We start from the raw sequence: 15,099 nt of genomic DNA, 5'->3' as shown, positions 1-15,099 counted from the left end.
CCTTAGAGATTTGCAGTAGAAACCCAAGTTCTTCCCATCCTTCAGAGCTGGGCACAAACAAGCTACTTCTCCATGAAGCCAGTGGACATGAAACCCATAGCTCCATGTAACAGCCATGCATCCAGCTTCCCTACACACTCCTCCAGTGCTGTAATGGAGAAGGAGCTGGTAGCACATACCTCTGGCTTCTAATTTCATGCAGCAGGATCCTGTTTTTGCCATAAGGAACTTCACCCCCAAGAAAAATGCGACTGCACCTTTCTTGTACTGCTCTGGGGACACACACTTCACTCAGCAGAAGTTGTTAAATCAACATCATCTAGAGTCTGCAGTGGCCAAAGCTGATGTGTGTTTCCTTTCTTTTGCAGGGGCATCCTGGACAGAAGGGAGAGATGGTAAAAATACATATGTTTGTCTGCGGGTGATGGGTTGGTTTGCAATGATGTTGTGCCTCAGCTGGAAACAAGCTTATGGGCAGGGTAGCAATCCTACCTCAGCTGATGAACTAGCTGCATCCCTAATTCTGTAACTTCATAGTAGCAGTGCTGGGATGCGTGTCTGTAATTTTTGCATTATGGCTTGCACATTCATTGTGCCACAACAGCAACCCTCTAGTTATGCATGGGATGTGTTTTCCTTGCACTTAGCAATTATGTTTTTTAAATATATTCTGGGAGCTGACATTTTTTGTGGTTGGCCTCATAGGACAAGTAAAAGTTGATGGAAAGATTTCTGAAAACTCATCTGGCAGCTTTCAACTTATCTAACAACAACAACAAAAAGAGTATTTTTTGTATTAAATGTGGTTTACCCCCCCCCCCCCCCGCCCCCACTTGAAGCTCTGTTTCATATGTGCATCATACTAAAACTCTTTTGGTTGAAAATGATAAACTTAGACTGCACTTTATGGAAGCCCAAATGGTGTCTTGCTCCTCTTGACATCTCTAATTATGAAATCCCAGATATGAGTATGTCAAGAGATCAAGAGAGAGGCTCTGTAGTCACCTTCACTCACTGAAGTGTTGAATGTTTTCTTCTGCTAATTCTGTAATTCTGTTTTTTGAGCCAGAGTGTATAGCCCTCTGGCAAGCACATGTTGAAGATCCCCTCCCCACTCCCCTGTTGCACAATCCCAGCTCAGGCTTCAGTCCTGGCTGCTTCTGGTTCCATCCCAGAGCCTCGGCTGAGGAGACGCGCTGTCAGCTGAGGTCCTGGGAACAATAAGGGTGTGTTTTCCTGATGATTTTTCCCCCTCTCCCTTTAATATTTCCCCCCCCCGGTGGTGCAGCCAGAGCATGTGTGTATTTTTCACTCCTCCAGAGTAACAAAGGGAACCCGGATCTCTCTTGGGACTTTTCATCACAACTTTTTTTAAAAGCTCAGTTTTTCGTCTACTCCATACATTGTCTTTTTCTCTCTGTAAATGGAAAATCATCCCATGTTAAATTCTATGTTTCTTTAAAGGGTGTTGCAGGTCCCAGGGGACAACCTGTAAGTATTTCATCTCTATCCCATCTCTCACCCTAATCCCTTTCCCCTTGCATTCACTGAATTCCTTCATTTACTGAGGCTTTTTTGGTCACTTTTGTCTTATAGGGACCCCCAGGACAAAAAGGAGAGAAGGTAATTTCAATGGGGGCCTTGTTAAAAGTTAAAATAGAGGAAGGGAGTTGGTGGACTTGGTGCTGCTTGATCTGACTGTGAATGAGGAGTACCAAGAGCAGAGGGCTCAGGGGATGAGGACAGGAGGCAGGGTGCTTATCAGGTGCAAATTGGCATAGCTGCACTGAGTTTGATACAGTCACAATGGTTTACTCCTTCTGGATCTGACCCTGCGTGCCTATTTTGGTCGCCTCTGTGGTTTAAACCCTTTCCTTTTTAATCCCCTTCTTTCACAGGGTCAGTGTGCAGAGTACCCGCACAGGGTAAGTCATTAGCGTTATTATCCTCTGTCCCGTGCCTTCCTGCATGTTAATCCTCTTTCGTCTGAATGGCTTTTTGTGGGAAGTAGAGATTGTTCCATTAACAAGATTCGTCATCTGGGCCCCCGGGGCAGTGCTTGGCTGATTGATGTGTTTCGCAGAAAAGCAGCAGATAAGGTTTTCCAGGAGGGATGTTGGTTCTCCGGTCTGTCTGTTCCTGCCCACCAGAGTTGACCCCTAGATAGCTGCTGTCAGTTCTGCTTCCTGGAGACCTTCCTGTGCTTTGTGCTGGAGAGGGGAAGGTCCACTACCTCAGCCCACAACCCAGTGAATCCTGGGGTTTCTGGAGGAGTAGAAGTCACCCACTCCTGCCTTGAGCTGCTGCACTGGCTCCGTGCTGCTTCCACAGCCTCTGCTCTGGTTGTGTGGCCTGGAGCAGTGTGGGGTTTGAAGACTTGGGGAAAACTCTATCATCATTCCTCCCTTTTTCTTCTCAGTCATGCTGGTGTCATCCCTGCATAGAGAGACAAAGGGAAGGGTTATGCTCCCTGCCTGAGGGTAGCCATGCACTGCCTGGCCGTGGTGCTCTATCAGGTCCCTAGTGAGTTGGTCCCCGTGCTGGTCCCCAAGCCTGGTGGACTTTCTCCCTGCAAGGAAGAGGCTGAGCGTGATGGTTGATGCCAGCAACTGTTTGATGAAAGCCAGGATATTGCCCCACCTGCCCCTTCGTCTTGGCCTGGTCAGCATGTGCTGCAGCCAAGAATGGAGAGAGAACATCATGGGGTTTGAGGGGATTTAACCAGTTCTAAAAACAACCAGAGTGCTGAAAATCCACTGGAAATGCATTGGAACGACATCATATGAAGTGACTGGAATTTGTAATCTGGGTGTACAGGGAGACAAGCTTAAGAGCTTTCTGTTTATTTTTGATGGTCCTCCGGATAATCAGCTGGGCTCTGGTCCCTGGCCCAGAGGGAGCAGGGTTGGAGCAGCAGAGCCACTGGAGAGTGAGCTCGTCTGGCAGCAAGGGAGAAGGGGGCTGTGGGGAAGTGCCAGTCCCCCGTGCAATAACAGCCGGTCAGCTGTGTTTATTTAGTGAGCCGGCTCACTAGATTGTTATGTTAAAAAGAAGCCAACAATACTGGTCACCCGAGCAGTGCCCTGAATTCCTGTTACAGCCCTTGTCTCTGACTGTCCCCAGTGCTCAAGGTGAAAAGCAGTGGCACTGGGCAGGGAGCTGGTGCATCCCTGGAAATAGCCTGGGCCAGGCCTGGGGGCAGAGCACACTGGTTTGGTGGGTCAGGGTTGTAGGGTGGCTGGTGAGCTACAGGGCTCTGACAGCGGGAAAATGGTAGGTGCAAAGCCTCACATCCTGGCAGTGTTTCCTTGCCTCTCATGGAGATACTTTTGGTCTCATGAGGCACCAAGCTCAACATTATAAAAAGCCTATGAGTTGTTCAAGGTGGAGACATGCTCACGGGAAGGGTGACTGTCCTCAGATCAACTCAAGGACAGGCTGTCCTGAACTGCAAGTTCAGGGAGCCGGAGGCACAGACCAGCCAGCAGAGGTGCAGTACTTTGTTCCTCCCTGAATGAAAATTAGGATGGGCCGTGTTGCAAAAATGTGACATTGCTGACCGAATTGCAATTTATTCTTGCTTTTCTGTTTGATAAGGTTCTTTGTCAGATGCTCTGGGTGAGGAAATGAAAACCAGCATCCTGACAAACGGGGGATGATGTTTCAGTTTTGTTTTGTATTTGTTTTCTTAGGAAGGAAATACAAGGTTAGGGTATGTGTGTTTGCTCTTGTTGCAGTTTCCTATTTTTTTGTCTATATGAGTCTGTGTGGCCTGCACTGCAGTGAGAGATGAGCCCAGGCATTGGGGCTGCCCATTCAGGGTGAGAGGGCCACTCAAGCTGCTGCAAAGTGCCATTCAGGGAAATGGGGAGACCAGCTGTGCTACATTTGCTCTCAGAAATGCTGTTTGTCTGACTGACCCCGTTTGTCTCGTGTGTGTTCCCTGTTCCCCAGGAATACCTAAGTACCACACTTGCAGCCCTGCGCTCTAACCAGATCCTTACGCTGAAGGTTTGTGGGTAGTGGTCTGAGGGGACCCAGTCCTGGTGCAAAGACTTGAGAGTGCAGATCCAATATTGCACACTGCCTTCTGAAAAAACTTCCCATTGGAACACAGAGGGGGCAGGGCAGGAGCTGGGTAGAAGTGCCTTCAGATTTCTTCTCACTTGAATCCATTGGAGGGTCTTGTCTTGCCTGTTTTCAGGACTGGTTCTCTCCATTTTCCTCCTTATCCTTTCCAGCATCCTCCATCAGCTTCCCTGTAAGCTGTATAATATTTCATATACCCTTCAGCACTTAAGCAGCCAGGCAAAGCCAGCTTAGCTGGCTCTCCTGAGCTAAGAGGCCTCCTGCACTGCCTTTTAGAAAGGGGAGGTTGCCTTTGGGTAAAATCAGCCCAGCTGAATTTCCAGCAGCACTGCTTTTGGAGTGATAGTTTGTGGCTGTCTGGATGAGTGCATTCGAACCCAACCACCTGATCATGATGCTGCAAAATTGGGTTTCTGCTTCTCTTTGCAACAGGACTGGATCATTGCTTTCACTGCATACATGAAGTACAATGTTTAAAGGGAATAAAATGTACTCCTTGAAAGTCTGTGGTTTCTGTGGGACACCTGTGGGCACACCTCTGGGATCTGAGTGCACAGCTCACATGGGGAAATGTCACACATGGACACGTTTTTGTGCCCAAGCACAGAAAGGCTCTATCGCCTCTCCCTATGTAAATCAAGAGCAGCTTCAATGGAAAACTGATAGGAGCAGGAAAGTGGATCAGACCAGAGCAGCATTCCTGGGCCTGGAGCCGACATGGTGGGTGCCAGGGTGACAGCAGTGTGCATGCAAGTGGAAACTAGATACAGCAAAAGGATGAACAAATGCTCCTGAGCTTTAGTGCATTTGATTTCTGTGTGTCCGGGTCAGGTTTGTGCCCTAAGGCAGCATTCCTGGCTATAAGCAGTCAGAAGGTGATGATACTGTTGAGCAAGGAAAAACAAAGTGCAGGTTTCCAGGGCAATGCCCTGTTTAGGTGTCCAGCTCCAAGGCCTGGTCTTGTCCCTTGGCCATGGTGGTTGTGTCTGCCTAGTTAAGTGAACCAGGGCAGGACCTCTCTGCTGACCCCAGCTATAGCTTTCTCTGCTCCCTTCCACACCTGGAGGAGGGGTGAGCCTGGAGATACACTGGGTTTCCTGTAAGAGAGCTAGAAAACTGCACTTGGAAAACTTGGAAAAATTGTAATTCTGACACTTGCCCCAAGTCTGATGATGATAAGTTAAGAAAAACAGTCGCATTGCTGGACACCCTAGCAGAGTCATTGAGGGATGTCTTGCAGTGAGCAATTCTAAGGAGATCAGAGCTGAGTCAGAAATCCCCTGGCTAAGTTCTGTTTCTGAGCAGAGGGAGCTGTGAAAGCTCTGTGCAGTGGGGGCATTGGGATGGTGAGTGGGCACCCCACCCCTGCCAGGCTGGCCCCTGGTGGGTGCCCCTGTGAGCAGCACGGAGGAGCTCAGAGGTCTGCCAGCAGGTACCTGTGCTGCGCCTGCCCCGCGCCGCTCTCCTGCTGGGCTTCATTTTCACGGCAGTCTCTCTGTTCCCCTCTTCTCTGTTCTCTCCCCTGGCTGCTCTCTGACTCTCGGTGCCCTAATGGCCTCCTTTGCCCTGCGACCTCCTGGTTTGATCTTCTTCAGCTGCTGCCTCTCCTCAATTCAGTGCGGCTGGCTCCACCTCCGGTCATAAAGAGACGCACTTTCCAGGTAGACTTCTCCTTGTTGCCTGTTTCTGAGCTTATCCCAATGCTTGCAATTAATCAGCTTTGCTACCTGTCTTTCTTCCCCTACAGAGGGCTTTCCAAGAGTTTCAGGCTTTAAAGTGGAGGAAATCTTTCATGTGATAATGTTGCTAAAAAGAAATGCAGTGAAGCCAGATTTTTGAACTAAAAGAAATGGGCCATGAAGCTGTTCTTGGGGCTGTTGACAAGCAGCCTCCTCCCTTAAGGAGTCAATTCCTGCATATTCAATCTCCAGAAGAGGTTGGAAGCCTCTTGTTGAAATTCATCTAAGGTCTGTGAAATTTAACTGAGATGAATGAATAGGCAAATGCTTCTTAGGGCTAGTCTAGTCTGAGGCACTTGGGGAAATGTGTTTAAATAAGCTCTTAGAATGGTTTCATTAAATCTTTGTGTAAACACATTTATTTTGGTTTCCAGGGCCATAATTCATGTTTAGTTTATTTTGGGAATGAATTAATAAAGTGAATTATGGATATATGAATAGTGAATAAGTGTCCATAGTCAGAGTTCATGTGGCTTTTAATGAGCCCACTTTATGCTCCCTCATTCCATCAATTGGGATTAGCTTTCCTGTGTGGACAAACTGCTGCAATTACTCCTCTGAAGTGTGCTGGGTACTCTTTATTAAGTGGCTGGGTTTTGTCACCCTGCTGCCTGTCTAGACAGTCGATGCCAGCAGGGAGCTGCACGATACAAGAAACCTTTACCATGAGGTGCCAGGTCCTTGCCCAGCTCTGGACAAATCCTGATCTTCCCACTTGAGCCTGTGGTTTCAGTTCAGTTTCTATCGATTCAGCACTCACACCACACAGAGCCCCATGGATTGCACTGTTTGCCCTTCAAAGTGACAGTCTGGAGAGCCAGGCCAAGGACTGACCTCTTGGGAAGGCTTTGAAAGCTAAAGTTCCTTTCCAGGATGAAGTGGGAAACTTGAATAGCTGCCCTACATCCTGTCGTCAGCCAGGGCTGCAAATTCCCTCTGTCCACAGAGGAAAACTTCACCGGAGAGTTTTGCCGTGATCCGTTTTGCCTTTGCTGTATTTAGTCTCTGAATGCAACAGGGTGTGGTCTGCTCCTACGGGTCTGACAGCACCAGGCAATTCCAGGAGCTCAGTGTGTGAGTACTAAGAAAAAAAGTGAGGCTGCAAAATGGATGTTAGCACCAGCACCTAGAAGAGAGGAAAATCCTGCTGCTAGTCTGAGCACATCAGGAGGAGTGTTTGGACCAAGGCTGGGGCTTAGCTGAAGCATGGGCTGAGTGGAGTCCTCAGTGAGGTGGCTGAGCAAGCATTGCATTGGTGGAGTGCAGTCAGGGTGGCTGATGAGTGTTTAAAAGAATTGAAAAATAGTTCCAGTTGGCAGCTAAAAATATAGAATGACAACTGAGGGAAATGACACCTGATCTCCCACTTACTGTATCCACTTACTGTCCATTTAGCTCTGTGGGGGTCCTTTTGTGCTGAACGCATTAATGAGACTGTAATGATGTGGTAATAACACCTCGTGTGTTTAGAGATCTGCAAGGATGGGCACTTGTCTAAACAAAGCCTGCTGTGCCCAAGACAGCAAAGTGAGGGTGATGCAAACAGGACTTTGGGTGAGCTCCTTCCAGCCACTCCCTGTGCTGGGGCAGGGCTCCTGCTCTGCCCAGCTCCCTGTCCCCTCCAGCACCCCGTTCCAGCACCATGCTGCATTTTAGTGCCCTAAATTCAGAGCATGGACTGGGCTGGCAGAGAGTAGCTGAGGTGGGAATAGAGAGAGAGCCAAAGTAAGATGGGTAAAGCCCCCTTTGCCTTCCCATGGTGCACCCATGCTGGGGATATTATAAGATGCGGTGGGAGGAAGGTATTTTCCTCTGGAATGAGAGGTTAAGGCAAGAGGAAATCTAGAAATATATTCCAGTGTCCTCCCAACATCTTCATTAGATCCAAATTACCTTCCATATTTAAAAGCTATGAGACCATTTACAGGATAATTGAATAACACTGAGTATGGAGGATAAGGAGGCTTAGGAAGGAACTTGCATTCCCTTGCAAGGGTCACAGGAAGATCCACTCTAAAAATGGGGAGAAGCAAGGGCACCCCTCCTGTCTGGCCCTGCAGGCTTCCCAGCGTGGGCTGCGGGTTGGGCAGCGAGGCACAGGAAAAGGGCTGTTGCTCCACATATGACCGAGCTTCTCGTGAGCCTGGCCCACGTCTTGGAAATTTTCTTTTAAACAGAGCTCATGGCAGAAAGGATGAAATTTGCAGCTTATTACTTTCATTTATCATTCTAAATAAAGCAAACATCCTGTATCTGCATGTTTTACTAAAGGCAGCCAGGATAAACTTGGTAGGAGCACAGCGGACAGATTTCATGCATTTTCCTCCAGTGCATAAGGCTGTAGAGAGGATAAATGCAGTGGAGACCCAACTGCACACCCACTGATTTTAACTGAGATACAGCCTTGTTTGGTTTCTAGCATCCCATGGATCCACCAAGGGAAGTTTTTCAGATTTAAATTGGATCACTAGCAGTAAGGTGTTGTGGTACTTTATCATGGGAGGTGAGTTTAAAAAGTGAACAGCTTAGCACAGGTGCCGCAGTGCCCTAGGAGCTCGCTGGATTCATCAATTACAGATCAGCAGTCTGGTATTCAAACATGGTGCTTCCAACCCACTGTCTCCTCAGTGCCGCTTGGTGCCACGTCCAGGCCCTTTGGGCCAGATGACATTGCTGAGGCATGAGCCACAGCCACTGAGTGGCTACTGAGGGGCCTGGGGAGGAACTGGCTCAAACGGCTCCATCTCAGAGAGCTGAAAATGGCAGGTGGCTCAGCATGCACTGCCTTGCTAAATCTTAGAAAAACAGGCTCTGCCTGGTGTATATGGGCTGCCTTGGGTGGGCTCCAGGAATGCCATGATGATTGTGTTATTTTCTTTTGGGTTTGTGGCATTTCTACTTTTGGTCCTTGGCAAAACAGAGGGAGTGTTGTCCAACAAATATAGTATGGGGGGAAAACTGGGTGAGGTAAGACACTGTGGCTCTGCCTGGAAGTGCCAATGTTGTCACGGGAGGCTTTGCTTCGCATGTGACTGTCAAATGCTTTGGAAAGCCTCCTCAGAGACTCAAAAGATGTTGATCTTCAACACATAAATTTTACTTGGCTGACTCAGTGAAGAAAAAGGTCTCTTTGGACTGCTTTGTTATCAATAGATCCCTCTAGAAGGGAGCTCTAATACCTTTGCAAACCATTAGGTGCTGGCTCCTGCTTCCCAGGCAGCCCAGCTGTCCTCAGCAGGGCTCTCCATCACTCTTGGAAACTTCTCCTGGCAGTAACCTGGGACTTGCTTCTATCTCCTCTGCTTCAGTCAGGCTGGCCTGCCTTGGGCCCTTAGGGTGATGGTGTGAAAGGTTTGCTCTGCCTGCTGGTAACTCTTGTTTTACAAACTGCAGGGTGAACAAGGACAGGCGGGGATCCAAGGTCCCCCGGGGCCCCCTGGTCCACCAGGGCCCGCTGGACCTGAAGGAATCCCAGGACGTCCTGGACCAATTGGACCCCCTGTAAGTCCTTACCAAAGCCGAAATCCTTCTGCTTCCCCGTCCCCTAGGGCACAGGCTGTTTCCTCTGGGCACTGTTTCTTTTAGTGAAGGTGAGATAGCCACGGACAGGAAGCTTGCAGAGAAAGTGGATGTGTGGAGAGGAAGAAGTTCTGGGGAAAGAGGGGAGTGAGAGGAAAGGCAGGGATGTGAACTGGACGCTGCTGCTATCTGGACACACAGTGAGTGACAGCAGGCTCATTTCCCCCTCCTCAGCCCCTGCAGATGGCCCCGGGGAGGAAGTAATGTGTGGGGTGTAATTGTTGTGCTCCCTGCCACCCCTTTGAAGTCCTGTCCCTGTCCTAGCAAGCAGCTGAGGAGGGTGGGAGCAGAAGCACTATTTATAAAATAATACCATTGCTGAATGGCAGGCAGGGGACAGAAAGTGCTCCTAATGTACCTCTCTCTTGCAACAGGGCAGAGCAGGAGAACCTGGAAAGCCTGGCAGAGATGGGAAGGTGGGTACAAGAATCCAGCTCCGTTCCTGGGAGCTGCAGGGGCAAACGTGGCATGCTGACTCTGTAGCCACTGGGAATTAAAGCAGCTTCCATCTCCAAGAGTTTTCAAGGCCTGCTAGCAGGAAAAACAACTCTCATCTCTGGAGGCAAATGTACCTCTCCACACACAATACAGGGGTCAGCAACCTCATTTCCTCTCTGAGAGATCTCTCTCTGAGGAGCCAAGGACAGGATGGCTAAACACCTGAATTGCCAAAGCAGGTGGCAGAGGCATCAGAGCATATCTAGAGTAGTTTTCCTTTCCTGCCTGCTCATAGGCAGCTCCTGCATAGATACTTTGTTTATTTATATTTACACACACATGTCTGGTATGCTTTATGGTTCATATCAGGTAAATTGTTTGGTTATTTCTCATTTAGAGACACAAGTGGTTTGTTTGTTAATATATTCTCTCTGTTTAGCTTGCCAGAGGAAGCTGCAAATGCTTGATTTACTCCAGAGCTGCAGTGGGCGGGAACAAGTTCCCGAAGCAAGCCAGAGAAACAGAAAAGATTCTGAAGCATAATGCATAAGGCAAAGCAGCTTTTTAGTCTTCAAATTCAGCAAGAACAAACCTGGGGGGATAGAGCACTATGTGCATAAGTTTGTTTAAGTGTATGGACTAAGATATCTACATGATAGATGGGAAATGTTTGAGCTCACCAGTACAAATCTCTAAGGGGTATTTCAAATCAAACCAGCCAGCATCCCTCCATCACCCTGCTGTCCATGTAATGTCTGCAATTTCCAACCCCAGTGTCTGTTTTGATTTTATCCACAGGGCTTACCTGGGCCTCCTGGACCAAAGGTGAGACATCTCACCTCACTTAGAGGTGTAGAAAGATGATGAGCAGAGATGGACTCTCCTGATAAGGACAGATGTGTACATTTTGATGGTTGGAGGAGGGGTAAAAGAGGTTACATCAAACAGCTGAGAAGGATTTCTAACCCAGCTCAGCACTGCTCTGGGGCCCGGCCCGTGTGCTGACTCATGGGTTTCATCCAGGCGACACGTCTGAGCTGCATCTTGACTGAGCCAGGCACGCCTCATCAGCCCATCTTGCAAAATTGTTTGCCACACACAGCTTTATTGGCTTCTTCCATTCTCAAAGCATTTCCCAGTGCTTCAGGAATGGATTTTGCAATGCTATTGTTAACTCTGCCACGGTTTCCCATTTATTCACTTGCCAAAGTGCAAGGGAGGGGGTGGTTGTTGTTGTTTTTCAGCTGCAGCCACCCAGCCTAATTTGTTTTTATCTGAGATATGTAGCCTGGGTGAGGAGATTGGAACAATGGAGTTGGGGCACAGAGCTGACACATGTTACTTGTGTGCCATGGCTTTCCTGCTAGGGCTTAGCCCAGTGCAGGTAATGCTGGCCTATGGGTCAGAAGGGACAGCTCACTGGGATCACTGAGCAAAAGGCAAATTTTCCCCATGGAATGCTCTCCCATCCCAGCAATACCCAGGGAAAAGGGCAGAGATGTGTCCCTCTCAGGCCAAACCTCACTTTCTTTTGTCTTTTTGCCTTTTGCAGGGAGACACTGGGATTCAGGGATACCCTGGCAGAAAGGTAAGGAGGGAAGATCCACTGTTGTTAAATGAATTAAGTGCACTGATGCTTTCTGGAATCATGGCTGGAAATCTGTGGACTGTGCTGGAGCCTCCTGTGGAGCTCTACTCCTGTTGGCTTTGCAACAGTCCCACAGGTTCCCTGCTGTCACCTGTGTAAAGAGAGCCTGGGCCCAGAGTTACCTTTAACTCTCCAGCAGCTATGGAAAAAGTATCTCCCCGTGTGTGTGTGCCTCTCTACACCCACTTCCAGGCTGAAATGCATTTCTTATGCATCCAAACCCAAATGGAGGCTGAAAAGGGTCAGATCCATGGCTGTTGCTCTCTGGGATACAGCAAAGAGTCAATCCTGCTCTGGGTTAAAAGACAGAAGCTGGCAATGCCCTAATGCCTTCAGCAGCAGCTGATTAACAGCAGGGCTGTCAAACCCAGAGGGTGTAATGAAGAGACACAGGGGAAAGACACAAAGGAAGATCAAACGGGAGAGAGGGAATGAAGAGATACTGCTAAAGAGATGGCAGCTGGAGAAGGGGAAGGTGAATTTTCCTAGCAGGAAGGAATCCTGTGTCCCCTGTTATCTCCAAGTTGCTTTATGGCTGCTCTGCAAGCAAAATGGCAAGACCTGAGAGCTTTTTAATTAGCTCTGCATAAATGGAGAAGTTTTTGTTGTGTCAGGAAGTGGAAATTACAGCCCCTGCAGACCACAGCCCACTCCTGCAGACAGACAGGATTTATTGCCCCTTCTCCCAGCAAACCGTCGGGTTTTCCATTAGGAGCCCGTCCTGTTCCCTGTGCGCAGGGCGGGCGGCTCTCGGCAGCGACCTCACAGCGAGGGCCTCTCCTACCAGCTGCTCTTATATGAAACAACTTGTCTGGCTCGTCACCGCTGAGCCAAGAGCCCACACTGATCTTGAAGGATGAGTCCAAGGCTTTCCCTGGGAAAGCTGGAAGGAGTGGATGAATGTTGGAGACCAGATCCTAACAGGAAGGCAAAAGAAGGCTAAATGTTGAGGAAAGTTGTTAACTCAGCTATGATGTAGGATATGGGACTGCTCCTTTCACTCCATACATTTCATACGCTGAATGTCCTTCTTGATGCAGAGTGGTGCTCGTCTCCCAGAGACCCCAGGGGTAGGTTGGTGTGCGTGGGACACCTCAGTGTGGGACATCCCTCTCACACCTCTGCTGACCTTTCTGGCACCCCACAGCTCCTTTTCTTGCTGCTATGTTTGCTACTTCCACTGTTTTCTTTGTTCTCTTCCTCAGGGTGAGGTGGGCGAGTCAGGCCTGCCCGGTGCCCATGGCCTCCCTGGAGCCTCTGGCCCCAAGGTAACCCTTAAACTCGAGTCAGTGGGGGCACCTCTCAGGGACAGATTAGTGGCACATGCCTGTCCTAAAGGGATATCAAAGGCCAGGGGCTGGAGACAGTTCTCTAGAGCCTGGAATGAACCACATAGAAAGGAACACTTACTCCTGTGTGAAGAATCTGGGCAGTTGTTGGCCAAGGTGATTCCATGCTGTCCTGAACCAGGACCTACAAAGTCCCCTGTTAAAGAATAAAACCAACCCAGCATTTAGGAGCTTTTTCACCAGGGCTGTGAAAATGAAGGTACCCTGGACCATGAAATGCTTTAATGGTTTCTACACCCTTATAATGTAGAAAAGTGTTAGTAGGGACAACCTCCAGCATCCACTCCAAGGACCTAAAGTGCCTTTGCACTTTAGGGAGGGGAGGGCCGCAGCCAGTGCTTGACTGGTACCATGTTGCTGTGAGGAGACCCGGAGTGCTGGGGTTGCATTTATCACACCCCTCTTTTGGCTACTTTATCTCTTGCTGTTACTGCTTGCTTGGTTTTCCTTTATGTTTACTGTCCCTCCCTGTTTTCCTCCTTTCTCCTCTCCTTTGCTGGGCAGGGTGAAAAAGGGGATGATGGCATAAAGGTAGGCATGACAAATACGTTTTTCTAACTCACAGTAGATTACCTGGGAGATACTGCTCCTTGGGCTGATGGATTGTAAGGGGAAGTTGGGTGCAAGGCAGCTCTGTGGGGTATTTGATGGAGTACACATCTGTGCTCTGACCACAGACAGGCAGTCTGAGCTCAGGCAGTAAATGCTGCCTTCATCCGTTCGGTGGAATTCGATGCTTACCAAAGGCATTTCTTTGCCTATGAAGCTTGCTGGTGATTTGTTACATCTCTCTATTTGATGGGCTAGGTTGGGGTTTCCTCATAAAATCTGGTTAGCTGACGCATCAAATCCACTCAAACTCCGCCATTCAGGCTGAGGTTTGGCACCAGCTTTTCTGTCTGTTTCTGGACACTTTTTACAGGCTCATATGGTCTCTGCCCAGATGTTATCTATTTGACTGAAATTTACTGTACCCATATATTTAAAGTATATTACTCAGTGTAGGCTGTGCTTAAAACATTACAACATTGGCAAGTGTTCATGGCAGTCAGAGCACACTGTGTCATGCCATACATCTTAGACATCGTGAGGAAAGACTGGTCCTGTAATATTTGGAAAAGCATTAACTGTGACACGTACATTTCAAGTATTTAGTGTGTGGCATGCAGCTCATTTATTGTGCAGCACATACACTTTCTATATATTTTCCATCTGGGTGGATTACTGTTTGAAGAGAGAAAAGGCCCCTTCAGAGCTTACCAAGGATGCATTACTTGGAGTTTAAAGAAATGTTCTTTGGGAATGCAGGCTCTGGGCTTATAGCTGAACAGTGCGGCAGTGATTTTCTTCCTACAAGAAAACAATATTTCCTCAGAAATACTACACTGGATGTAGAGTCCAAAGGTTCCATGTGTCCATCTCCACATCAGTGTAATTCTGTCAGGCACAAAGGTATTGCTCCTGTTTGTGCCAGTGTAAATGAAGGTGGAATTGCCCCCAGAACTGATGTGATTTGAGGGCTTGCTGGTTGCTGCTCTCTAGACAGCACATCTCCCATTAATGAACTGAAGGAATAAAGTCAGAGTGTTGCCTGAGAAGGAGAAAAGGCTGAAAGGAGAAGCTGTGTTTACTCCTTGCTGAAACTCCCATGTTTCACTGCTAGCATTGGAACACCTGCTTTGCTCATGCCCATGTACAAGCACTAGCCAGCTCTTCATGTGAGTTCTGGCAAAGGGGAAGTCTTCAGGTATTGCAGTCATGTCTCAGGGTCATCCAGAGAGTGGGAGCCTTCCCTGACTCAGGACCACCCTGGAGACACAGTCTTGCTACTTGGCCCTTTATTTATGTCTTATACACCCCACTTCAGGAAGAGCAGAGATTAAATCCACCCCACTTTTTGGGATACTAAATCGCAACTCCAAAGGGGCACCTCCACAGCCCCAAAACAGCAGCTTCTTTCACACACAGACTATCATTTGTTAGTGTCAAGGTCACTTTTCTCTTTACTTCCTTTCTTTTTGCTCAGAGATGTTGAAAGGGAAGTGCAGACACATTCTTAAATCAGCAGCCAGACCTCACTCAGTAGCAGTTCCTGAGCATCCAACAGCACGTGTATTTGTTGTCTTTGGAAATTGCTTCTTTCTGTTGTCATCCCACTTAGGAGGATTGATTAGGACTCTGGAAAACTTTTAAATCTTCCAACTTTGGATCCAATTACCTAGACTAGATTTTACCTTCTCTTTGCCTTGAGGAGCCC

At 48.4% G+C, this 15,099-nt stretch overlaps 1 protein-coding gene across 1 annotated transcript in view; it reads left to right on the top strand.

Annotated features, from left to right (window-relative positions):
* Positions 1–15,099, top strand: part of COL13A1 (collagen type XIII alpha 1 chain) — a 93,338-nt gene that overhangs the window by 41,537 nt on the left and 36,702 nt on the right. Inside the window, exons 9-19 of the mRNA XM_077784784.1 lie at positions 369–395; positions 1,465–1,491; positions 1,597–1,623; positions 1,899–1,925; positions 5,685–5,750; positions 9,222–9,329; positions 9,782–9,823; positions 10,644–10,670; positions 11,398–11,433; positions 12,699–12,761; positions 13,347–13,373. Of these exons, the coding sequence (XP_077640910.1) occupies positions 369–395; positions 1,465–1,491; positions 1,597–1,623; positions 1,899–1,925; positions 5,685–5,750; positions 9,222–9,329; positions 9,782–9,823; positions 10,644–10,670; positions 11,398–11,433; positions 12,699–12,761; positions 13,347–13,373 (477 nt within the window). The remainder of the gene's footprint in view (positions 1–368; positions 396–1,464; positions 1,492–1,596; positions 1,624–1,898; positions 1,926–5,684; positions 5,751–9,221; positions 9,330–9,781; positions 9,824–10,643; positions 10,671–11,397; positions 11,434–12,698; positions 12,762–13,346; positions 13,374–15,099) is intronic.

This window comes from Lonchura striata, chromosome 7 (assembly GCF_046129695.1).
Source record: "Lonchura striata isolate bLonStr1 chromosome 7, bLonStr1.mat, whole genome shotgun sequence".
NCBI lineage: Eukaryota > Metazoa > Chordata > Aves > Passeriformes > Estrildidae > Lonchura > Lonchura striata.
This window is presented reverse-complemented; position numbering and strand designations above follow the sequence as displayed.